The following is a 27,085-nucleotide window of genomic DNA, read 5'->3' as shown; positions in this document are numbered from 1 at the left end:
GTTAAGAAATCAAAGAAGAAAAACCAACTTAGCTATGGGATGTCACTCCAAGTTTGCAAGATGCAGTACAGTCGTTGTGGACATATTCTCCAAAATACTGCAAGAGTTACTAGCAAAATCAGGAATTCCATCTCCTGTCGTACACAAAATGATATTGAAGGACAAAATGTTTCAAAAAAAGTTAAGCACAACTGATAAAATATCAATTCAAACATTATTAACTGATAGCTTCACAAAACTAGACGTCACACTGATCTACAAAATCGTCAAGTACTTTAAATTCATCCCACCACCATCTCGAAATTGGGGTTCAAAGCCGATGGTTCATGAGAAGGAAATCGGTGACGATGTCGAGCGGATAAGGCTAACAAGAAATAATTTAGTACACAGAATTGACTGCAATGTGACGGATATAGAATTTAACGAATTTTTTGATGAGTTTATTGAACTTGGAAGGAGAATAGATGTCTATCTGGGAAAGCAAAGCAATGTAGGCTTTGAAAAAGACATTATGTATTTCAAAACATGCCCAATGGATGAGTATCTACAATGGAAGTACATAAGGGCCATAGAGGAAATAGCATGTCTTAAAGGTAACATCATGTCTTATATCACTTATTTAATTTTCCATTGCTAAAGTAAGTCTATATTTATACTGTAAATTAAGAAAAACTAACTTGGAAGGAAGGAGGGACCTATGTTGCCTTTTGAAAGTTAACATATCCTCTCCTTTCAAACATGTACTATGAAAATTGACATAACCGACTTACATTAAGATAAAAATGAAACATGTAGTTTATCACCAAGGTTTTGGAATGCAATAAAGATATTATAAGCGTTTAATTAAAATGTTTTGTATTGATGATCAGACATTTTGTGTGACACATAATGCATAAATATTTGACATTTTAGAGAAAGCTTAACGAAAGATCAAAACTGGAATACACTTTAAACTCAAGCAAGCGTCAAAGTTCTTTTTTTTTTTTAGAGAAAGCCAGATTGTATATCAATAAGTTAGTGTTTCGTGTTTATTACGGAACAGCAATAGAGGATCTCATAAGAGATATTAAAGATGAAACAGGTAAGCTTAAAAGAATAGAAAATATTTGTAAGATTGCGAAATACGTTAAAGAATACCCGTTGATACGACAAGCTTAACTACACATATGTAGTTATAGTATTAAATTACACGCATATATTGACAATTATAACTTTGAATGATACATAAATTGACGTCGTATAAAGAATAAGAAGATTCTATCACACTGTAAAATCGGAGATTGATCGCTGAAAATTGTAGTTACTTTGTTCACACTTTTCATGCTGTCAGAATTTTGAAAACATTATTTTAGTTATTTGTTAGTTGACATAATCATTCGACGTTTCAAAAAGTGTTAGGTGTATAACTTATGTCTATCATTCCATCCTCTCTTCCGTTTTAACGTCCTTATTTCCGTTTAAGTTCTAACATAGTCATATTGATATCGTGCGAACTGAACTTTGTATAATACATCTAGATTTGTGAAATTTTATTTTTGTATAAATCGTACGTTTCCTTTTATTTTTTCTCGTCATTTTGTCTTTAGATTCAACAACCACACCAGTCACAATAATTGTTAAAGGGATTATCGAAGCTGCCAAAAAAGCTGCTTTACTTAATTCTCTTACTGATCAGATAAACAACGGATCTGTCATCCAATTCAAACATGCACGAGAAGGAAGTCTAATTTTGCACGTGACTATTTTAAACAGAGTTCTACAACACCATAGTACACTGATGAATGATCTAACAAATTTTATAGAGCGGGTTTTTAAAATTGGAAATATACTAGAGATCGATTCTATAGCAGACATGAATATAATTCTGACAGCTGATGAAGGTAAACAGTCATTTTGTAACTCCAACGTGATATGGGTTATTCAGATCAGAAAGAAAATGTCCTGTTTTGGGGGTTGCAGGTTTTTTTTTTTATTAATTGGAGACTTTGTTCGAAGATTCAAATGGTCATCAACTGACTCGTTATATACTACACTTCTAGAGAGATTGACAAAATAAGTTTCTGTTCTGTTCGTCAGGAAGGCGCGCATTTTGCCGATCATTTGTATTGAATGTTTTTTTTTCTATCATTAAAATGTAACGAGATAGGTGTTGCCTTTTCCCCGTCAATCCAAAAAATATTTCATACGCAGAGTTCAGTTTTGAGGTAACTCTGCTGTGCAGATGTTTGTCTTAAATACATTATATATATTTCAAAAAATTAAGATAATGTAAAAAAAAGAAAGAATTTAAACAAAAGTTCATAGGAAAAGCATATGCATCAAAATCGTTGTCACATAAAAAAAATAAAAATAGGATTGATAAGAGTAATAAATTTTCAAAACTCTTTTTTTTTATTGTTTATATTATTTATATACTCTTGGTATTTACAAAAGTTCAACTTTGTTTGACATTTTCTTTATTTTAATATTTCATTACTATTTCGTAATTTGGAATTGTAAATATTTTCAGATCTAATATGTGTGCTTATGATTATTAGACATTTGCGGAAACTAGTTATATACCTATGATTACACTTAGATTTACGATTACAGTTGACGAAAATAAGGGGTCCTCTCAAAACTAAAAAAAAAATCTCAATTGAGATACATAGTAAAATAAAAAAATAATATTTTCATCATGTAAAGTCTTTTCGACGACACACAAATGCAGAAACGTATGGTCACAACAAATGTGAATCCAGGGAAAAGCATATGATCCCGACCGGTTCTCTGTCGTAAAAGACCATTAACATCCGCTTCAATTTGAAGTAACATTTCAGGAGTTTCACTTATAAAAGGAATATCGGTGTTGCTTGCAAAACAAGAGACCAACACATCTCTCCCAGTCCAAAAGTGTACCTCATTGCCTATAATATTTCCCTGATTGTACAAGATTGGTCGTTGGCCAAGCTAGGACTACCAGGGTAAGAATCATACGACGAGTGAAATGTGACCTTCTGCTGTTGTTTTTTTTTCTATGGTCGGGTTGTTGTCTCTTTGGCACATTCCCCATTTCCATTCTCAATTTTATTATCTGGTGGAGTCTGCATCAGGGCAGGTAAAGCTGCCATGATGGTAAACCTGTGCTCTTCATAAGGAGGAAAATAAAATAAATGCGTGAAATACATTTATAATTTATTCATTTTCCGTATTAATAGTTTCAATCGCTTTAAAAAATCAAGCGGTATATTGTAAAAAGGTGTCGTTCGTCTTTTATACGATAACACTTTTGTATCTACAAACAAATGCTTCCTAAACGACTTAAATAGTGAATGTTTGTTTTAACAAAAACGTTCAAATCTTAACAAATAATATAAACGGTATTTTTATACTGTTTTTGACGTAGTAAATAACGCGTTGGCGATTTTTTTTTAAATATCAGCTTATAATTTATTCCTAATGAAATATGAAAATATCTCGTTATAAATGATGTGTTATGTGTTTGATTAAGATTCGGATCCACTTAATATTCGTGTGCATTCAAATATCTATACAAGCAAAGAGCATTTAAGTCAAGAATGAAGTAATATAATTTTATGTGATAACATATTACTAATTTATCATGTTTATATTTAAAGAAATATAAAAAAAATCATCGTTTAAGAAAATTGTTTGACTTGCTATAAATCTTGAATTGCATGGGTTCACATACATCCGTGTACTTTAAAAAAAAAACTTGGATGCTTTGATTTGCAATAAATCTAAAATTGGGTTCACAGCTAGCATCCGTGTACTTTAAAAGACAACTTATGCGCTTTAACTTGCAATAAATCTAAATTTGGGTTCACAGACATCCGCGTACTTTAAAAGACAACTTGGGGTCTTTAAGAATATTTAAACGAAATTCTTGGGGATCTATACTCTGAAATGCTTGATCTAATTTAAAATCTATATGTTTAATGCAACTCAAGTTACTTTTATTTTTTTTTAAACAAAACGATGAAAAGGGGCATTTAGAACCCATAAATCAAGAAAAAAAAGACCCCACCGTGGGCAAAATTAAAATGACGAAAATACAAATAAAAGTCCACAAAAACTCCACAAAGAAACATATTGTTCGTTTCTCGATGACGATAAAAAAAAATCAACTGATTTTGACGAATCATGATATATGTTTTCCAATTATTATAACGGTAACGTTTTAAATTAAATGATTGACACCTCTGACAAATAAGGATAATTTGACAAACCACAATAAGGCATTTCAACCATCTTGACAGATTTCAAGGATCATTTATTACAACACGGGCTCGTAAATGTAAAGAAGAATATACTATATATATGCTTTATATTTTAATTGCATTGAAAGATATTTGTTGTTTTATATTTCTTATTGATCTCGTTCAGCCGTCATAAAACAATTTAAAGTAACAGAACTTAATGAAATTTATCAAACTGACAAGTTGTCACAGCTAGCTAAGATGGTAGGTTAGGGGAAACTGAGAGGAAAACAAATCCAGACAAAAACAAACAAAAATTATATTAAACGTAAAAACCACGAAAAGCTACTGGTCTGACAAGTGTTTCAAACTGGTCCGAGTTGTCTTTTCACCACTAGATTCCACCTCAAGCTGCCAAGAAGCCATTTTTACAGATATTTCGTAGAAATCCCGTTGTTCAACTATAGAAAACATCACAGGAGTTAGTCTTTGTTTTGAACCGACGGTTTATATTTACACTTTGAAACGACCCAAGATTTAAATGGTACCTGTAAGTGTAATTGTAATCCTAATCGTAGGTGTATAACAGTTTCCGCAAATGTCTATTTGTAACATGAATAATTTCTTCCTTAGTAAATATTTCCTATCCTTCCAGATGGCTTTGAGTGTAATGATTTCGAGATAACAGAAGAAATATATTCTAGTCCAGATGGAAAACATTCTCTTTTAATAGATTTAGAGGTCAGCAATGATGTATTAAGGACTGATGCCATCTTTCAAGAGAGTATTGGTGGATTTATCGAGAACATCATAACAAAGACAAACGGAAAACAAAAAAATGAAAAACATTATGTTTTAAATTGCATGCATACTGGGTGCATTTCTATATTTACCTTCATCAAGAACGCCATAAGCCGAACATTTGAAAGCCCTGGATGTGTAAAGAAGGAAAGAACATGAAAAGAATAGTATGGTAGTCGAAAGTTGCGATTACTACTAAAACAACTGAGAGCCTGTTGGGGAGATTTATATACATTGCCACACATTGGGGTATATAACTCTCAATATCGTTGTTGACTATGATCAATGTAAATACAATACTTACACGCTAGCCCATCGATCGGGTCTCGTTATTTTTGATTTGTTAAGTTATTTTTATTGATATTAATAGGGCGACTGTCTTTGGTAAGCGAAATCAGCGAATCTCTTAAATATTCGAGCTCTTCTGAAATAACCAAAACAAAGGAAAATATATGTACAAATGATTTACAATATGTTTTGATTGTTATAACATTAATTTACTGACGAATCGTACATGTCGTATATGTATCAAACAATCCTTTTCAGACAATATTGTTTTATCGATACTTAATGTAGGCACTTAACTTTGTTTTGTTTCGCACCCATTTGTCTATTGCTTTTTATATTACAGCAATAGGGGCACAATGCCCAATAAAGAACTCTACAGACGACAGCAGTAAAGAAAAAACGGAAAATGACAAAACTCCGACATATGAATCTCCAGACGACAGCAGTGAAGAAGCAATTGAAAATGACAAAACTCCGACATGTAAATCTGAAACTGAGCTTTTGAGTGAGTTGGGATTAGAAATGTATTACCCTGATAAGATAGCTTTATTTGATATTGTAAAGATCCAACCAAGTCATTCTAACATTAAGCTTAGTAATATACCATGGGTATTTTTAGAGAATATAATTTCTTTGAACTATAATGCTCGCGATGAAATTTTAGAAGAACAGTTAAAACAATCAAAATGTGTTCCTGATGAATTAAATAAACAGGTTGACTTTTTAGATAATTTACTTGGAAGTGATGCACTACTAACTAGAGTGAATCCAATTGATTTGACCGTAGCTATATTCAATTGTTGTTCTCCAGTAGTCAAACAGATTGTTGCCTCAAAAATGTTCATGTGTCGTCTTGCAATTCCCTTTGTCTTTCCGCAATGCAGAAACGAAGCCATGTTAGTATCTATTTGGCCTATTAGACAAATTGTAATAGAGAGAGAACTATCTCATATTGGTGCTGTTGATTGCCCTTGTAATGTTGTGTCATTTGTTCGAATTGGGTATACGTCAGTTTCGAAGTCCAGAATGATTAATGAGATAATTTCAAACCAGTATCATTGTACATTCGTCAACAAAGACAGCCCTCTTGGTTCAACTACAAGATGGATAAGCAATGGATTGGTTGAAATGGCCTGGTATATACCATCAACGAACAGTGGACTTCTTTCTAATGTCACTGCCTGTCTAAATCTAAGAGGTGATTGTGATGTACATAGACCACAGCTCCATTTTATGTCACATTTATCAGATGCTATTGTCATTATGGTTGATATTTATGAAATGAAGAACACGCGATTTATGGAGCTAATTACAGAAGTTTACAACACAAACGTGATGGTCATTTTGTCCATTGATGCTACCCGGTGTAATAAAGAGGTGCTGACAAAAGAATTAAAAGCGTTCTTAAGTAGAACATCCATGTATGAGACCCGAACAAAAATAAATATCATGACAGTGAACGGTATTGTAAGAAATATGTCTGACGTAAAAAAAGAAATGAGAAATATCATTTCTGAATTGGTATCAAAGCGTCCATTGTTATCTCTCTGGCAGAGGGTGCAAGCAGATGTGTGTGAAGAGATGAATTTAGACGAAAACAAGATTGTATACAGTGCTATGAAAGAAGCGGCTGACCAAATAACAAGCTTTATTCCAAACATGTCTTCGAGCATTAAAGCACAGCTCTTACCCCTCCAGGGTGTGCCTTGGAAAGAATGGAGCCAGAATTTAAAAACGGTCAACAAATCGTCGAAGTACAAAGATATGCAAGAAAATGGTCTCATCAGAAATAAAATGATCGAAGCCAGACAATCGCAGTTTCATATTTGTGAAAATCTCGGTCCTTTCATGAGCATGTTTATTGATAAAATACTACAGATTTTACCATACGAAAAAGAAACTAAAGTGTTTGTTGTTTGGTTGAAGATATTTTTTGATGAACGATCGCAGCATATTCTACCCGAATATCTCGAAAAATACAAGTCAAAATGGCAGGAATTGAAATCTGCTCAAGACCAAAACGACTCTAAAGAAACAATTGATAGATTGCAACTTCAGCTCAGTGAACGTGAATATGAATTAGCGGAAGCTTCTTTTGGATTTGAACATTTATGCCGCGAAATGGGCCAAATGTACGAAGCTATGATGGAGAGTAACCTACCGACACCCGTTAAATATCAAACAATTAAATCTGCATTACCGCATATTAGCGCAAAACTTCTACTGATGGGACATCCTTTTGAAGTAATGGACGGGGATACAGCAAATGTACCACTTCTTTGGGTTAAAGCAGTTTTGAAAACTTTAAGGGAAAGCATAGGAGACAAAAAGCTTATGGCATTGTCCGTTTTAGGGATACAGAGTTCTGGAAAGTCGACTTTATTGAACGCAATGTTTGGTTTGCAGTTTGCTGTTGGCACAGGACGTTGCACACGAGGTGTGTTTATGCAACTTGTACCAGTTTTAGACAACACAAAAGCTTATGACTATGTGCTTGTTATAGATGCTGAAGGTCTTCGAGCTCCACAACTAGCACATGCAAAGCGCAGTCATGACAACGAGCTTGCTACATTTGTGGTTGGATTAGGTGATGTTACGATAGTCAATGTGAAGGGAGAAAATACAGAAGAAGTACAAGATGTTTTACAGATTGTTGTTCATGCCTTTCTCAGACTAAAACTCGCAAATGAACGACTGAACCTGAAACCAAAGTGTGTGTTTGTTCACCAAAATGTCTCATCTCCGGATGCCAATGATAAGTTAACACAACAAAGAACAAGTTTTGTAAGAACTTTGGATACAATGACGCTAGCGGCAGCAAGGGTATTAAATATTGCAGACACCAATTCTTTCAGACAAGTTATCAATTTTGATAGCGAGACAAATGTTTGGTATTTTTCCGATCTGTGGTATGGTGATCCGCCAATGGCTCCGGTTAATCCGGGTTACAGTACAAGTGTAAATAGAGTTAAAGACGCATTGTTCTTTGATTCATCATTCACGCAGAGAGGAACATATTTTACAATTACTGATACCATTTCACGAATTGAAGATTTATGGAACGGTATTTTAAAAGATGACTTCGCTTTCAGCTTTAGAAACAGCTTAGAAGTAAAAGCGTATAACAGTTTGGAAAGACAATGCCACAATCTCACATGGATATTAGAAAAGTACGTTCTGGAATTTGTCAAGTCTGAGGCAAAAAGCATGCTTATAAACTGTCTGAATGATCATGAATTAGAAAATGCTTTTCGAAAGATTGTTGCTCAGGTTGCCAGTGAAATAGAAAAACAAGTGAAAATTTCGTGCAACGAACTAGATTCGTTTGTTGAACGAAGTACATTGAAAGATGTCATGTTGCAGTGGACCGAAAGTAAGAAAACTAGTTTCATACTTTCAGAAAGAAATCTTGTCCTCAAAGCAGAATCTAATATTAGAAATATTAAAGAAGAAATAAAAATTCAGAGATTGAAATCAAGAGAGAAGACGAATCACGAAATGAAAATAAACGAACTTGCGAGAAATCTTGCAGTCGAAATGCAGGGAACAATTCCTGAAAGAGATAAATTAGAAGAAAACTTTAATCATTTCTGGAGTTCGTGGATTAATCAGTTGGGTATAAAAGATGACACCGAGGTTTTGTCTATTGCCGATCAGATTAAATTCCTGTTACATAACAAATTCTCATCTGATGCAGCATTCTTTAACGCCAACCCATCATGTGAACGTTTCAGAAAACTTGAAGGAAGTATAAGCTCGCATCAAATACTAACGGAACATTTCAGTCGACATAATTATTTGGGGGTATTTGGAAAAGAGACTCCCGACAAGTGCAGGAATCAAACTGTGGACATAACTAATCAAACATTCCGAAAAATCGATTCAATGTTGTTGGAACTCGATTCACAAGATATTAGGTTCGACATTTCATATGTGACAGAAATAATGAATATAATCGTGAATGACATCGATGATCATAATGATCACACCAGGAATAGCTACAGATTTAATTTCCTTCCACCGTTTAGGGCTATGATTGTGAATCATGTTGCTGTGCATGTTTCATTTTTTTTTACAAAATTAAATGAAAGGTACAATAGAAAACACAGCCCTAAAGGTCAGATGGAAAGTTACAAAGGAACTGCATTGGCTTTGTTTATAAACTTAGTAGAACAAAAGACGGAAGACGTAATAGCTGCTGGGTTCTTTAAGGAAGCAATAATAAAAGCGGTGGTTGAACATGTTACTGAACTGTTGCCAATAGATGTCCAAGAACATATTTTGGTCTTGTTCGGCAATGCAAAATTTAGTTTAATGAAAGATATTATGGTATACTTAGCAAATGCTGAAAAATATGAAGAGTATATAGAATACATTCACGATCCAACCACTTTCGCAAAATCGTGGATAACAAAACTCACCAATGACGTAATGTTCGAACGTAAGGGAAATGTCGAGACAAAATATGCGCATTTGGCAAAAAGTAGAGTACATAAGATATTTCGTCACTTGTTTGAAAGAATACAAGTAGCCAATGAAAACTGCTCTCAACTAGGACAGTCTACTGTTAAACACTGGATCGCAATCTTTATGAATCATGTTGGGGAATCTAATTATCTACCATTGTCAAATGACATTCTAATACATGTCCAAACTAGAAAAGTTTCAGATATAAAAAATTTCACGGAAATGGTACTCGATGCATTGAAAGATACAGAAAGTTTAGTCTTAAAGAATTTCCAGACTACGATTGCAAGTACCGTGCAGTGGAATGAAAATCCTATACCCCAAATTATGAACCGTTTGTGGGGATGTGAGGCAAAATGTATGTTCTGCTACGAGCCATGTAAAAATACTGATAAGGATCATGTCAGCCTTGGGTTTCCACACCAGTGTATACAACACCGACCTATGGGAATCCGGGGATTCGCCTGGGCTGGGACAGACAAATTTATAGTCGATTTTTGCAATTACAGCATAACAACAGAAAAAACATACAAATGGCACGAAAATGATGAAAAGGAGGAATGGAAATACTATAAAGATTACAAGGAATCTCATAAAGACTGGGATATTTTACCATCGTCTGATGTTTCAAAATACTGGATGTGGGTTGTTTGTAAATATCAGCAAGAATTTGCAGAAATGTATGGCTTCAAACTCCCAGATATACCAGCACATTGGTGGAGCATTACCAAAGAAACAGCAATAGAGAGTATATCAAGCACCTCATAAACTGGATACAGTTTTGAATGATATGATTTCTCATGAATTTAGCTTCGAGGAAGTATCCAAAACATTGGATGAAATAGATGTAGCTCGTTTAATTGTCATAAAAGTTGGACAAAGTATTTACTTTGACCAGTTGACAAACGTATAAATATTATAAGAGATGAGAAACTAAGCAATTTACAGGAATAACTTCATTAGATAAATAGCAGTTTTATAAACACTTATTTTTATCAAAAAGGAGATTGTTTCTTCTTCACTTGTACATGTAATAATAGGTGAAAGCAGATTTATTAAGATGTAACCCGTTTAAGTGTTCTAAAACCCCTAATTCAAATATTATTAAAAAGAAATTGAAGTTTCCAACAAACACTTAGATAGTTGAAGATATAAAATGGATTCAAGTTATTCCAAAATGTATATATACACATGGAAAAAAGTATTGCACCAAATTGAAATTCTAATTAAAAAAAACACTCTTTATTTTTTTGTGATACAATTTGTTGGAATATAACTAGTTAAACATTATTTAAATATCACCTGAGTTTAATCAATAAATATCGACTCGATTAGTTCTTATCTGCACATGCAGCTACAGTACTCGTAAACAATAAAGCATATGTTTTTATCCTCATTGTTTTCAACACTTTGAATAACCAAGTGTATAAAGTTATGTGATTGACACCTTTTAACTGTTCATCCACAACTCATAACTGCAGCAAGATGGCAGATAATCAGCATGAGAGAAGCAGGTATGTCGCTGTGACACATGCACGTATTGTTGGTCATCACCATTCTACTATAAGTTGTTTTGAGAATAAAAATCAGGCAACAAACGATGTTAAAGACCTTCCGAGATCAAGAAGACCCCTATAACATCTGCTAAAGAAAATCATTAAAAAGCATAATGAAGGTTGGTGAGAAGGAAACCAATTGCAAACAATACAATCCTAAAAAGACAGTGATGACCATACAGGAGCCTTTTAACAAGAGCTGTTCGGTATCGGCTCATCGCTACTGGTTAACGTGCGATAAGACTGTTTCGGGGATCTTTGTCAAGAACAGACACACAGTTTCCCGTATCCAATATAGTGCAGAGCTCGCCAAAGTTGGAAATTAGCATCGTGGAGGAAGATCCATTGGTCGAATTCGGTTTATCTTCCTTGGCCCAATTGTAGCCCAAATTTGAACTATATCAAGCATATAAGGGACACTGTTGGGCGTAAAGTGCACGAAAGGACACACCAGTCCAAACACGTCATGAAATAAACAATACCCTTCGCCAGGAATGGTTGCTGCTACCTTAGCAACAAATTAGTCGACTTAAGGCAGGAATCAGAAGACGTTAAGATGCGGTTATCCGTTTAAATGAAGGCTGCGCATAAAGTACTAATTCTTTGGCGTATAACGATCAACCATGATGTGAATAGTTATCAAAAGTACCAGGATTATAATTTTATACGCCAGACGCGCGTTTCGTCTACATAAGACTCATCAGTGACGCACAGATCAAAATAGTTAAAAAGTCAAATAAATACAAAGTTGAAGAGCATTGAGGATCCAAAATTCAAAAAAAGTTGTGCCAAATATGGCTAAGGTAATCTACTCCTGGGGTAAGAAAATCCTACAAAGTAAAAGTTGTAAAATGCATTTTTTTGGGGTACAAAAAAAACCCTCATTTTCTTATAAAAAAAAATTGTTAGATAAAACATTTTTTTCATATATTTTTTTCTCGTTTTAATGCGAATGATATCATTAACTACGTTTCAATATTATTTTACAAATATTTTATCAAATTCCATCCAAACCAAGGGGCTGATTTTTCAAGTTTTTAAAAATCAAGGTGTTTTTTTCCATGAGTATATATATATTTTTTTTATAACACAATTGAATAATCTTTATTGCACTGTATGCTTTAATAATTTACCTACCTTTGATCATAAGACTAAGTTTTCTTGTGTATAAATAAGTTCGTATCAAAAGAGAATATATGATATTATATATATTAATGTGATGCCAAAAACCTTGTATTGTACAAGACAATAAAACATCGGTGTTGAAGTGATATTGACGTCACGAGTCATTAAATATATCTTTTCGATTATAATAAAACCCTCGAAAAGCATGAAATTAATTTTGTCCACAGGACATATTTATTCCTGTGAATTATGAGTTTATTTCGATGGTTAAATGGAAGACAAAATGTATGCTTGTTAATGATGCTCTTACACCCATAAACCCAATATATTTGTTAGACTATTGTGGTGTACTTAAATTTGTTTTACAAACGCAATACTATTATTTGATCATTATAACATTGTATAAGTAGATACAATAATTGCCGTCACGTAAAATTGGTACCATGTTTTTGGTTGAAATATTATTCAATAACCGCATTCATTCGAGATGATGTTTTTCATTAAGAGGAATCAAATATCATTCCAAAAATCAACTACTTTCATACTTTTTTTTTATTGTGTTTCCACTGTAAAATTCTGACCTTCTTTTTTATTGTAACACCGCTATCTTGGTTTCTATGATGATGCCTTTTTTACATTACATTCGTTACTCTCCGGTAATATCCTTGTCAATGATGTAATAAAATTTCCCGCAATTTCTGCATTTAAACAAGAAAGATGATGAAAAGCTCCGTAAGACCTGAGGAAATAGTCAGCACATGGAACTCCACGACAACACTTCCGGTAATAACAATGTCGAATTCCACCATACAAAATAATCCTGGGTTATGTAAAGGTCATGGTTATACAGTGCAATCACTATAAAAGGCAGGACAGAAGTTGATTTCTGGAATGATAGTTGATTCCGCTTAATGAACAACTTCATATTATTAAAAAAATCATGGTACCAATTTTACGTGACTTCGAGTATAATTGTAGAAGATATTTTAAATATAAGTGAATTTTTGTGCTGACTTGAATATATATCAATTGATTAAACCACAACATGAAGCATCCATTTCAATGCATTTTTTCATTAATCAACAAAATGTCAAGGAATAATCAAAACAAAGTTGTCGGTAGCGTTTAGGTTCTGCTTTTTTGTACTTGCATACATACATTAAAAATCGTTGTAGGTGTATTTATCTGTAGTCAATGTTAAAAGTGATTCAGACAATCGTTATTAAAACTCCCCAAACTAGAATCAACTAGTATGACTAATTATTTTCATTATATAATCCGGTTAACTTGCTAAACTTTTTGTTGTTGTGTTTTTTGTTTTAGGAATTTGAAAATTTATCAATTGAAATATTTTTTGGATTAATCGAAATAGTCCAACGATAATTCAAATTTGCTTTCAATATTATTCATTTTATATGTGGCAACACTAGAATAAATGAAATAAAGCCCTGTTTTCATTTAAGTTATTTTTCGATATCTTATAACAGAGTCACGGGATTTAGACTATTTGTTTAAGGAATTTTCTCACCTGTTGCGCACTTACACAAATTGTTGCAGAATGTTTTTCCCAAAATGTTACTGAATTATTGTAAATAATAAAAGAGAGTTTTCATTTGTTTTCAAAATTTGTTGTTTTTAAAAGGAAACGGTTATGTCCACCCGACTTATGTTTCTTTTATCACTCATTTTATTTAGTGTTGCGCGTTTTGCTCAGAATGTAATTTTATTTTATGTACTGTTCTCTTTGATTTTGACCTTTTTCTTATCTTGCATTGCATTGTAAGATTGTATTCCAATTATGAAGCTTGTTTTTTTTTTGTTATAAAACATGTAAAAATTCCAAGTTTTTTTAAAGAATGAGTTTATAATTATGAACTTATCAATGGTAATTCATATTAACATTGACAATTCTTTTTCTTACTTCGACAATAAATCGACTTCAAAATTAGTACTTTTTTTTTATCAGATATATCAACAAGCACTGTATTGTACAGATATTTCATATCCAACATAATGGTTTTGTTTTTTTGTTTTTTCTGACTTGTATGCATTACATGTATATATAAACATGTATCTCTGCACTATCATTACATATTTTACATACATGTAAATGTGTTACGGAACTAGATAATACTGACTATCTTATTTATATCTACGGTGCTTGTTCATACATATATGTATATATCACATTAGATTTTTTAAAGATTTTGATGTACATATAATTTGTGACCTAATGTATGAATATAAAGCTTTTTCTAAATTAAAGAAAAATATATATTTATTTTTTATATTATTTCAAATAATCTCATGAATGAAGGTGATTGTGTACATTTTAAGTATTTTGACATTATCTATATTATTTGAATGTCTAACACATCATTAATACCTCAAGTTTGACAAAAAAAATATATATAAGAGAAAAAAAATAATGATATAATCAAAGAAAAACAAACAAAATCATTTAAAAAAAACAAACATTTTTTACACCTTATTCGAATATCTAGTTGTCCCCCGTGTATCTGTTTGAAGTTGTGGATATCACGATATCAATACAGTTGATTAGATATCGACTCCTTATTGCTATTTAAACATTTCAAAGTATATATCTGAAATAGTTTTAAAATTATAGAAACATTTGATCAATTATAAAACTCTTACATTACGTTTCGAAATATTAGATAATATAAGTTGGTTTTTTTCGTTCTTGTCATGGTGTTGTCTTCCGTTTTGCATTGACTCACTCGTGTGTGTGTGTGATTCTTTGACATCTTCTTGATCGTCTTTAAAAATTCTTCCGTTTTAACGAATTTAATATATATCCCTCATTCATACATTGTAGCTGATTCCTTCAACTGATTTGACAATACTTTTGCCTATTTCGATAAATGAGTGGCAGAAGATACCAGAGGGACATTCAAACTCATAAATAGAAAACAAACTGACAACGCCATGGCTAAAAAGATAAAAGACAAACAGACAAACACAACATAGAAATATAAAGCATAAGCAACATGAACCCCACCGAAAACCTGGTTTTTTTTTTCACGGCTAAGCAGATCCTGCTCTATATGTTGCACCCGAGATGTTGCTTATGTCAGAACAAACCCGATAATAAGTTATTCGGTAGGTCATATTTGGGAACATGGAACGGGGTTGTAGATAATAAGGACATACAGAACATATCCTCTATATCCTAATAAACGTTCTTCAACTTTTATTCTATCATGTTTTGGTTATCAAATATATAGATCTCGACCATCTTCGAAAGTCATTAGCTGACAATATGCAAATCTGATGCAGTCACATTACACAATCAAAATGAATATTTTCAACGGTATGCACATTACCAATGAAAAGTAGCATTGAACATATGCATACATGTATGTCTTAAACTGGCCAGATCCGGGATGAAGTTGTAAATTATTCAAAGCAAAACTGCGTTGGTAATTATGTATGTTTATTCTTATACACAGTTTAGAATTATGAATATTTGATAAATGTACATGTAATATATACTTATACTATGGTATATTACGTTTGTACATTTAATATTACCACAACTTGGTCGATACCTCCATTGACCAATTCCATATGGGTATCAATAGATCAGTAGCTAATACTTCGAATCTGGGATAAAAAAAAATATGCTATATGCTATATGAAATGGAAAATATGTTTTGCTTCTCATTTCAAGAACAAATGAAATAAAGTGGAACAAAACATTCGGAAACGTTCATTGCGATTAGATATACATATCACATTTTCACAGCACCTCTAATGCCTCATTTTGATAGCTGCTAAATCAGTTTGAAATAATTAGGAATAGGTACTGCAAAATATTTGTCAGAACGAGCAATATTTCGTGTTTAGGAGAACGTGCCATTGAAAAAACCAATTCAAACGGAACATAAAACAGACACACATTTTTTCGTCTTTCGTTAATGATTTGTGAGTTAAAAGCAAACTTTTGATGAAGCACGTGTCGATCAGTCATCAGTGTATTTCGTAATTTTGTTTGTGTTTTGATAGTTTCCTGTACTTGAACACGGCATTGTCTGTTTTTATGTTGCGTATGAGTTTGAATATCCCTTGGTGTCTTTGGCATCTCTTTTTGGAATAAACAGTCCATTCATTATAATCATTAATGAATGAGTTACTAGTAGTACTAGAACAAAGTGATTTACAAACAAGGCCATCACAGTCTGAGGGATCAAAAACGAATTTGACATGTAGTTGGGACAAGATGTGATCGTAAGAATTGAGATGTTGTATGATTGCCAATGAGACTATCATACATAGTCCAAAATACATAATTGAGCAATTATGATTATTTATTCCAACTTTAATTAAGAGCTGTACAGCAATAATCAGTTGTATAAAGTATCTATGTCCTTATCATGTCCCTTTTAACCATTGCCAGATATAATTATTTCCGAATTCCTTGTTTTCTAAATTTGTTAATAAATCTCGCAAAAATTCTTTTTGACTATGTTAAGATCTACAGATATACTGTTGCCATTCGAATTGTGTATAAGTTTGACTTAATTTTAACAATATCTAGAACCCACGACACATATTTGTAGATTCAAAATACAACACGTTACGTATAGCAATAAAGCTGATTTGAAAACATAGATCTCCTAACATGTTAAAGTGTATTTTAGAGCTAATAACAAGAATAATGACTGATGTAGGATATTAAACCAAAACAAAAGAATAGTAACGAATAAACAACACGAACTACTACTGGTTAAGAAAGAAAACAACATGTTTTATAAATTTCATGCATCTGATGCTCTTTTCTATATTTACCTTCATTATGAACTACTGTTTTGACTATTAGTGTATCAAGATTTTACTGGTTTACTTAAACCTGAATTGACGTCCAACGGTTAACGCATAACATGGATATGTCGGCACGGCTAACCTTACTTGAATAAGCAACCATTCTTACATATGAATGCATGGTATACTAGTGTAAACCTGAATGCATATTTTACGTTGATATTCATTTATACATTCAGCGAAAGCTTTATACCTTTAAAAATCAAATTGGTACCAACGATAATAAATGATCCTAAACTTCCAGATACATGCGATCAAAGTAATATAATGAGACGCATTGACATGATCATGATGATTAACCCTCATCCTGTATCACTACTGTACAATTAGTTACATCATAGAAATAATATAAAGAAAAACTCATCTTCTTTTTTTTTATATATATATATATTTCAGATTTCGATGTCGCTTTTATTAGTTACATCATAGAAAAAATATAAAGAAAAACTCATCTTCTCTTTTTTATATATATATATATATATATAATTCAGATTTCGATGTCGCTTTTATTTATTATTCAATTTAATCAAAATAAACTTGGCAACCTAATTTAATAGACGAACCTGTGTAGATCAAATGATAAATACGACAAAATAGTTCTGTAACGTTCTCCACTAATTCAATATAATGCATAAAGGTTAAAGTTTTATGTAAAACAAAATACGATCTTTATGGCAATGAAATATTTATAAAGGACAATTATACCCACAAGACATTTGAAAGTCCACATTCAGTCCTCGATACTAATCAACACAATGTCTCAATGTTTAGAATTTATAACATAAGTAAATGACCACCACGACTGTTGTATTTTAAAGTCGTCATATTTAAAATTCAATGTGTTTAAATTTAATGCAAAGTTTTACGAAAAAAGATTTGTCATCAAAGGTGTTTGATTCTAATCACAAAACGGCAAATTCATCTTTTTTTAATATTTCAAAGAATTTAGCTACCACTGCAACATCATGTTAATGTTTTAGTATTATGTACGCATTTGATTTGCAGATTGATTTAAATATCCATCCATCACCATCCTTTTTAGTTACTATGAATAGCGATATTCTATGACTGACGAGTAGGCTAACTATCGTAACTAAAATAGTTATCAAACGTACCAGGATTATAATTCAGTACGCCAGACGCGTGTTTCGTATACATAAGACAAATCAGTGACGCTCAGATCAAAATAGTTGTAAAGCCGAACAAGTACAAAGTTTAAGAGAATTAAGGTCAAATTTGCAAACAAAAAAAGCCAAATACGGCTAATTAATGTTATATATTCCTATTGAGATATTCTATAAATATTTGTCTTTTGTTGAAGATACTCATGATACTATGTTGACCTTTACGTGGCTTTTGTCTTTTTTGTGTTTGTTTTCAAACACTCTTTCAGTTATCAGGATATTTGGATGATAAAATGGCAGAGAGGAAATAAAGGCATGTATATTTATCTACAAATATCTTGTAAATCTTGCTGGTATATAAATAACTAGAGTAAAACTACAAATATCTGATGTACTAAGGTTTTTTTCTCTCAGTCCGATAGGTGGAGAGCACATTTCGGTTCAACCGCAGTTTCCAGTCCTTTCATTTGAATTTCTAACAGTTCTTGAAAGTTTTATGAACAAGAGGAAAGCTGGTCACATAATTTTTTCTAAACAGTCACCCATTGTAAGGCCGTGTCTGTTTTTTTCTTTGTTTTGCGTCAACTGATTCTGAGAAAACCTACCAGACAGCAAGGAAAAAAAACACACACAAAGAAAATAACACAAGAGTCTGCTTAAGTTCTGGACTGATTAACAGTGACTTTAGATCAATACTGTCATATCTAAGTGAAAGAGCAAACATGACAAACAGGAAATTTAGCAATGTACAAACTTGATATGACTATATTCTGAGAAATGATAAATGGCCTTGGTATTTCAAACATTTTCCATTTATACTGAAGCCTTTGAGAAGAGACATGTTTTGATCTGAGATGTGTCATGTTGTGTTAAAACCTATGTATAATCAATAATTCCCTGTATCAAATCAATAATGCTTTAAGCATGAATTATCTCCCATTTGCAGAGTTATCTTCCTATAATTTAAATACTTTATGTAAACTTTTTGGCAATATATTAATATTTTGTTCTGCATACTTTTTTTTCAGAAAATAAACTAATGAAATTATGTTTTATATCTTAATATCTTGTGGAATTAAAAATGTACATACTAATTTATCCTATCCTATCAGACAGTAGATATCATTTAAAGAAATTTATTAGAAATATTTGCAAAAACTACTATTTTTCATTTAAAAAAGTATAAAAATTTATTTCAATTATAAAATAAGATAACTTTGCAAATGGGAGGTAACTCTTTCTTCAAGCAAGTAAGGAACGCCTACTGTAAGACCTGTACCAAGGAAGAACCATTACAGTGAAATTGGTTGATCTTTTCAATATCAAATTTAGTGAATCTTAATATTAAATAAAAGCTCTGATACATTCAAATGTTTTATTAATTGAAAACAATTCTTAAAACAAAATTTAAAACAAATAAATCAAAACTTAACATGAGAACTAAAGTATAAAGGTGTTTTTGAAGACATAAACACATCAAAGGCACTCTTTTGTTGATTTGAATTAGTTTTTTCACAAAATTTGTCAGTCACCTCAAAGCTTACATATGCACCAAACATTTTAACAGCATCTATAGCCTTGAGAGATGTATTCATTTCAATTTTTTCCCCGTTAGAGCTAGATGAAACATAACATTTTATCAGAGTTTTATCCCCTATGGTGATAGGTTCATTGAATCTTGTATTTAATGTGTCTCTTATGCTGGCTACGTAAAGGCTCTCTAGGATCTGAGAAATAGTTTCTGTGCCGGCGAGCGGAAAGGCATATGGAGCCAGAACGATCCTTTTATCTTTGAAAAGTGAAACACAAACGATCTCGCTCGCCGGCACATTTAAACTGGCCATTTCTGCTGTCACATGTATCGAAGTCAAGATCTCTTAAACGCTTTAAATAAGGAGCGTACTTGTTATTTAAAGCGCAAAATAGATTTGAGTATAAGAATACACAAAAAACACGGCTGGAAAAACCCGGAAAATACGGATTTTCTACTGACGAACAAAAAAAGTTTGTTTTTGTTTTTGACACAAATTGGCCGAAAACCTACCCGCACGCGGACGCAAAACAAATAAAAAAACAACTATGGCCTAATACGAAGTTTACGATGTTAATCTATAGCATTCACTATCTAGTGTTCAATAGAAATGATGAGTTCATCATAGTCAATAAAACTGCTTAATTGCGACAAGTAAAACACTAGCAAAAGTAAAGAAAAGCTGAAAAAAGGAGAAAACAAATACGTGGATGTTTTCGTTAGAAACTATAAGAAAGGAACGAAGGAGGCTGGAAATGTTAACATCATTATATGAGGCAGTAAATGTGCACATTATAGTCGCCGTCAGCTGAAATTCGTAGCGGTTATCGATAAAAACATTCTTAACCACCACTCGCGTTCACTCGAGATACAGTTTTTCACATTCCCTTCATAAACCGTCTATCGATAACCGCTACTAATTTCAGCTGACGGCGACTTTAGAGTGCTTGAACAAAATACACAACATGTACAAGGTTTATCACGATTTTCAAGCTTTCATGTACAATCAAAATTTTACTGTTAATATCAATCATAAATATAAAACTGCAAGAGCAGATGGAAACAAATCAAAAACTAAACAAAGTGTTGCCCCTGTACTTCACTCTAAAGAATTTCTTTGGGATATAATGGTCTCTGAGAATCACAAATGTTGCCCGAACAATCGTAAAGTAATTTTTTGAAGAAAAAAAAAGTTCAGCATGAAATCATTATATATCTATGGTTTCCTGTAGAAGGAAATATTTAGAAAGACTTTTTACCTTTCATGCAAGTATAAACATTAAACATGATAAAGTTCAACTATCGATAAAAAATAAAACTCTGTCCTCATTTACAACTTCAGCATATATTCAAACTGCTAGTAAAATGAAAACTTCATTTAACTTTAAAAGAAGGTATTTAAAACAACTGTATATATATAATGGGACGAAACAACGGACGGACAGACAGACAAAAGAACGGACGGACAGAAAGGAAAGAACATTTCTTAACTGTCATTTGCGGAGGCATTAAAACACAAACGAGCACAAGCAAACAAGGAAGGTGAAGAAACGCCTTTATTTGATTACAGACAATTTTACACACATTGATATAAACATCTCCTGCATCGTCTCTATATCAACAGCGAGATCTTATTGCAATAAACCGAAACCAGGTCTCCCAACGTAGTCGCAAATAATTCTTTAAATTATTGCCTACATTCCATTGTGAGCAATTCGAGAAAAAAACAGCTTTTTAATTGTCTTTTTTACTTTTTTAGCCAGAGCGTTGTCAGTTTAATGTCGATTTGTGACTGTCCCTCTGATATCTTTCGCCACTCTATATAACAAATTTAACTCCACCACATTCTACATGTGCCTGTTTAATGTCAGCTGTGTAGACTAGACTATAGCTTCAGTTTGAGAATTTTCTATCTTTGAAATGCATTCTCCTGCAAAGAAAAAAATGTAAAATTTCAAATGAATCTTGTTTTATATGAATTTGCTGTTACAAAATTTTGCATTCATTTTTTATTGAGCAAAGTATCTCCCTCTACCATTGATATTATTCTTTGCCCATGTGTCGATTTATCTTTGGTCCTTTTATATGTTTAATCAGCTCCTCGACGTTTAAATAAGCTTACAAACAATTATGTCTCGATTATCACCTTAGAGACTTTAAATGTACAAGTTAGCCTCGAGCATTAACGAAGAGACTTTAAATGTACAATTTTGCCTCGAGCATCACCGAACAGACTTTAAATGCATAATTTTGCCTCGAGCATAACCGAAGAGACTTTAAATGTACAAGTTAGCCTCTAGCATCACTGAAGAGACTTTTAATGTACAACTTGGCCTCTAGTGCTGCAAAATTGGTGCCACAATTTATATTGTATAATCTACTGATTAATTATAATAGAAACACAAAAAGTTCTTGAATTCTTGAAAAGAAAAGCTATACACAATATTCCAGCCGTAATTTGTTTGAGATATATAGTTTTGAATATTTAGACAAAACATTATTAATGGTCACCAATATCATTTCGGACTCATTGGATTTAAGAAATCGATATACTTACCTATTTAGAAAACAAAGACCATTTGATTTGCAATTATAATATTTCAAAACTAGCATGACAATATTTGTACGGAAGTTATTGTTGTGTTCCTCTATACTATGGTCTCTTGCATAACATGTATTGTACCAACATAATGTCAGAGCCATAAAGTATGTGTAATAATGAAATAATTAGAGCAATGAACCATTTTTTATTTACATTTATTAACTAGTATCATATGACTTACCTTCAGACGGTGTATAAAGGTTTTCACGTTCCATTATGCTATTTGTGTGGTTCTTGTCCTTTGTTTCTGAAATATAAATCACTCTATTTAAGGATAATTCGAAACCCTAGAGGAATTGGAGTGATGTGGATCCATGCGTATCCCTTATGTTATTTAGGTTATGTTGAAAAGAAAATTATCCAGATTTAGATTGAAACTCGTTTTTGTAGATGGATACCCCACTGCTACATTTCTGGATCTGCGCTCAAGTATGAAAAAAATTCATGTTACATACTGGAAATAATTCCAATGTTTGTCAAATGCTATTTTTTTTATCTTTTATATTTTGTTCATAAAATGTTATTCTTCTTAAATAATATTTTGTGCAAAATGCCTTTCAGTATTTTCGATATGTTTTATAGAAAAAAAAAACGTAATAACAAATCTATATAAAGCCTCGGTCACACCTTAACGGATAGCTCGAACGGATGCCTAACGGATAACTTTTTTTCAATCCGTTCATATCCGTTAGACGTCCATTCGTATCCGTTAGACGACCGTCCATATCCGTTGCATGTCCGTTTAGCGTAGGTTTCACCCGTCGACATCCGTTCTGTCCGGTGGAAATTTCTAAGCATGTTCAAAACTTTGAACGGACGTCAAACAGATTAAATGTCTGTTGAACGTCCGTTAGATATCCGTTTTGTACGGATCTTGTCTGTTTTTTTCCGTTTTGTATCTGTTACGTGTCCGTTATACATCTGTTGGGGGTCTGGAAGATAAATTCCCCAACAGACTTCTGCCGGTGGTTTAACGGATAAAACGAATGTTAAACGAATAAGAACCGGACTTCTACTGGACGTATAACGGATAAAACGGGCGATGAAAGGATCTGAAACGAATTAATTCCAATTGGAAATTTCGCTTCAGGAATGCCAATTATTGGTATGTCAGATTTCTTAGTGTTCATGATTCCTTATTATTCATAATCCATCTTAGAGTAAGGGCACGTCATCACAATCATGCAGCTTTTATTCAGGCCAGACACTGCCGAATGGCGGCATTTTGAAGAACAAACCGAAACCAGTTACACAGAAACATTTTGAATATTTATGCGATTTACATTTATTATTATTGTCGCCTTAAATTTTTCCGTATATCTTGTTCATCCGTTTCATCAGGTACGCTTACGTTAAGTGTCCGTTTTATGCGTTCCTCGTTTGTTGGATGTACTTTTGATATCCGTTCTGTCCGGTACGTTTCCATTTCTTGTAAGTTGCGTATCCGGTGCGTGTCCGTTATGCATTCGTTTCTCGTCCGTTTAATTCAGTTTGTACATCTGACAACGGACTCCCAACTATTTTGTCCACGGACAATTTTTATTTTCATCCGTTAGGCGTCCGTAAGTGCTATCCGGTAAGGTGTGACTGCGGCTTAAAATAGATAAGAACTTTTGTTTTAATACAACTTTAGCGATTTGTCGACATATGTGTTCCAATATCGACCATTGACATGGCGTTCGACTGACTTGAATAATATTTAATTTATACGGGCTTTGTTCTATCTACCTGTTCGTGTTTGTTGTCGTTTCACAATAAAAATAACTGCTACCAATGCCAGTATCGCTAGTGGAACCAGTGCAGATAACAAGATTACCTTTGTTTTAAAGTTTCCTGGAAAGAAGAAAACAAATGAAGTATATTGAAAGAGTACTATCAGCATACCTGTATAGATCAGATATTCAAATTAACATTATTTCATATAAATTATAGTGTTAAAGCTATACTGCAGTCCTGTAGAAACTATAATTTGAACAATTATGAACTCATCAAAGATATATGAATTATAATTTTCATTAAAAAAAAAGACGAAAGATACCAGTATGACCAAAGGGGTCAAAATCAAAGTAAAACATAAACTGACAACACCATGGCAAACAAAAGACAAAACAAAAATGGCTGTGCAACACGAATTAAACCAAAGACTGGGAGTGATCGTAGCTACCTCTGAATGGTAAACAAATTATTCTACACACGTGGTATCCGTCGTTTGCTCATGTTTGTACAAACCCGGTGATAAGTCTAATTGTTAAGGTAACATTCAGGGGGTAAAAGGTAATGGATTTGAGTTATTACACTTGGAACATACTCGTAATCATCTACGAAACAGATATTCCATAAGGCGAACCGAACTCTATCATTCTTGTAACAAAGAAAAGTGACGTTGACAAGCTTTTGATAGTAAGGTTTTAGGCAATAAATATGAAAATGTAAATGAATAAACAGTCATGACAGATGTGAAAAAGAAATCGTTTAATCCAAAAAACCAAAAAAACTTGTTGCTAAACAGGTAGGTTAGAAATGAATACTGAACAGCAAGTTATTTACATAAAATAATACAAAATTGTTTCGTCCTTTCCTTGATATAATTATTCGATCAAACATAACTTTTCATATGTAATTTTAAAAACTCTTAAAAAAATCTTATTGCGTAAAGGCAACAGTAGTATACCGCTGTTTGAAATTCATTAATTGATTGAGAGAAAAAAGATATCCGGGATACAAACTAAAACTGAGGAAAATACTTCAATTCACGAAGAGAACTACGACACAACAGAAAGACATCACTAAAATATAACACACAGAAAAACGAAATATAATATAATTAGAGTCATTTTCCTGACTTGGTACAGGACATTTAAGAACACAATCGTGGTTTAAAAATGATTTTGTGGCTAGCCAGACCTCTTGCATTTCTTGCAATGTGAAATTTAACATAAAAATTACGAAACACATGTTAAACAATCTACTGGTACAAAACTAGTAATTATAGACCACAGTTATACAAGTATGAAATATAACTAGCTATTGTACAAGGTTTAACCAATCATTTTCTTTAGAAAATGCCTATACATAAATAAAGCATAACAGTTGTTTTCTATTCAATCGGTTGACGTTTTACGTTAAATAAGATATGATATTTAGAAACGTTTCTAATGACAACATATTGCATGTGGCGGCTTCTCGTTTTTTCCCTATGTTTCTTAATTAGACAGCATCAAAAGTAGACTTGTGTACTTTTATGAATCATAGTTTACGACTTAAATCAAGAAGTAACCGTGATCATTCTATTTAATCAGTTTTAAAAAACCTTAATTTTCCTGAAAGATAGTATAGCGTTGTAAAATCTAGAACCCTAATACATTGTATAATGCCGATATATACCAAATAAAACCTTTTTTCTAATACATGTAATAAAAATATGAATACCTATTATTCCTTATATTAATATATGTAAGTTTTACATGTGAATGCCAAAAAGGAATAATCAACTTTTTTAGGACGAGTATGTTCCCTTTGTTACATCTAACGATATTTATATAAGTATATCACAACATGTTCACTGAACCTTTATCTGTAGTGACGCATTTCGTCATAAATTAACTTGTTAAATATAAAGACAATGATTTTGTTGATAACTTGATGAGTACACACATGGAGTATAAACCTTTACTTAATTATTTCACAGTTTGGTGGTACCTTTAAAACTCTTATTTCAAACGAGAATGTAAATTCTCATATTTTACAGTAATGCTTTATTTTATATATCATGTAAACTGATATGAGGATGACAATGGTGACAGGGATTTGCCAGTTGTTTACATTCGTTTGATGTTGATGAGCTTTTGATTTTGCCATTTGAAAAGGGCCATTCCTATTAGAATAAACCTTGGAGTTCGGTATGTTTGATATGTTTATTTTTTTTTCTATTTACCCTACTGACTTTGATTTATTTTTGCTTACTCGATCTATGACTATTGACCATCGGTTTACCTCTGTTGACTTTATTCAGTCTTTTTGCTAGTTGTTCAAGGTGAGTTTAAGACCGACCTGGTCAGTCAAGCCCTTTTCAGCTTTTTAACAGCCTGTTCGTACACAATTTCTATGGTTAGGGGAGAGTTGAGCAGTTACAAGCATGTTTACATTTTAAAAGATATCTGAACCTGTCATTACGTGGTATTTATTGACATTTATATATTGAATTTCAGTTTTTTTTCTTCTAAATAATAGACCGATATTTTTTGTTTGAATTGTGTTCATGGTGGAACATTTCATAGATTACTTCTGGTTCTGGTTCTGGTTCTGTGCATTGTAAAATGTCGAATAGTTACTTATAGTTGCTTACATCTACGTCATTATGTTGAGGAAACATTTGCTTTCTTAACACGTCTTAGGATTTCACATAGGTAGTGCTTTAATATAACAAAATAGTTGTTCTCAAATAATTGACGCTTATTTTACCTTCAAATAAATTTAAATATAAAAAAGAAGTTGTGGTATGATTGCAAATTAGACAACTCTCCACAAGAGACCAAAATGACACAGAA

General features: G+C 32.4%; 1 protein-coding gene and 1 long non-coding RNA gene across 2 annotated transcripts; one reads left to right on the top strand and one right to left on the bottom strand.

Annotated features, from left to right (window-relative positions):
* The first annotated feature begins 319 nt into the window (after nucleotides 1-319).
* LOC134701235 (interferon-induced very large GTPase 1-like) lies at nucleotides 320-10,523 on the top strand. The gene is made up of 5 exons (XM_063562366.1): nucleotides 320-593; nucleotides 989-1,081; nucleotides 1,803-1,880; nucleotides 4,855-4,983; nucleotides 5,632-10,523. The coding sequence occupies exons 1-5, from the start codon at nucleotides 320-322 to the stop codon at nucleotides 10,521-10,523; spliced, it is 5,466 nt and encodes a 1,821-aa protein (XP_063418436.1).
* A 10,947-nt stretch (nucleotides 10,524-21,470) lies between these two features.
* On the bottom strand, nucleotides 21,471-24,377 carry LOC134701329 (uncharacterized). The gene is made up of 3 exons (XR_010104093.1): nucleotides 24,267-24,377; nucleotides 22,720-22,785; nucleotides 21,471-21,866 (listed from the first exon to the last, which is right to left on the bottom strand). It is a non-coding gene; the product is annotated as an uncharacterized LOC134701329 (long non-coding RNA).
* Between the last annotated feature and the right edge of the window lie 2,708 nt (nucleotides 24,378-27,085).

Source organism: Mytilus trossulus, unplaced genomic scaffold (genome assembly GCF_036588685.1).
Source record: "Mytilus trossulus isolate FHL-02 unplaced genomic scaffold, PNRI_Mtr1.1.1.hap1 h1tg000234l__unscaffolded, whole genome shotgun sequence".
Classification (NCBI taxonomy): Eukaryota; Metazoa; Mollusca; class Bivalvia; order Mytilida; family Mytilidae; genus Mytilus; species Mytilus trossulus.
The sequence above is the reverse complement of the archived record's forward strand: the minus strand, read 5'-3'. Positions and strand labels throughout refer to the sequence as shown.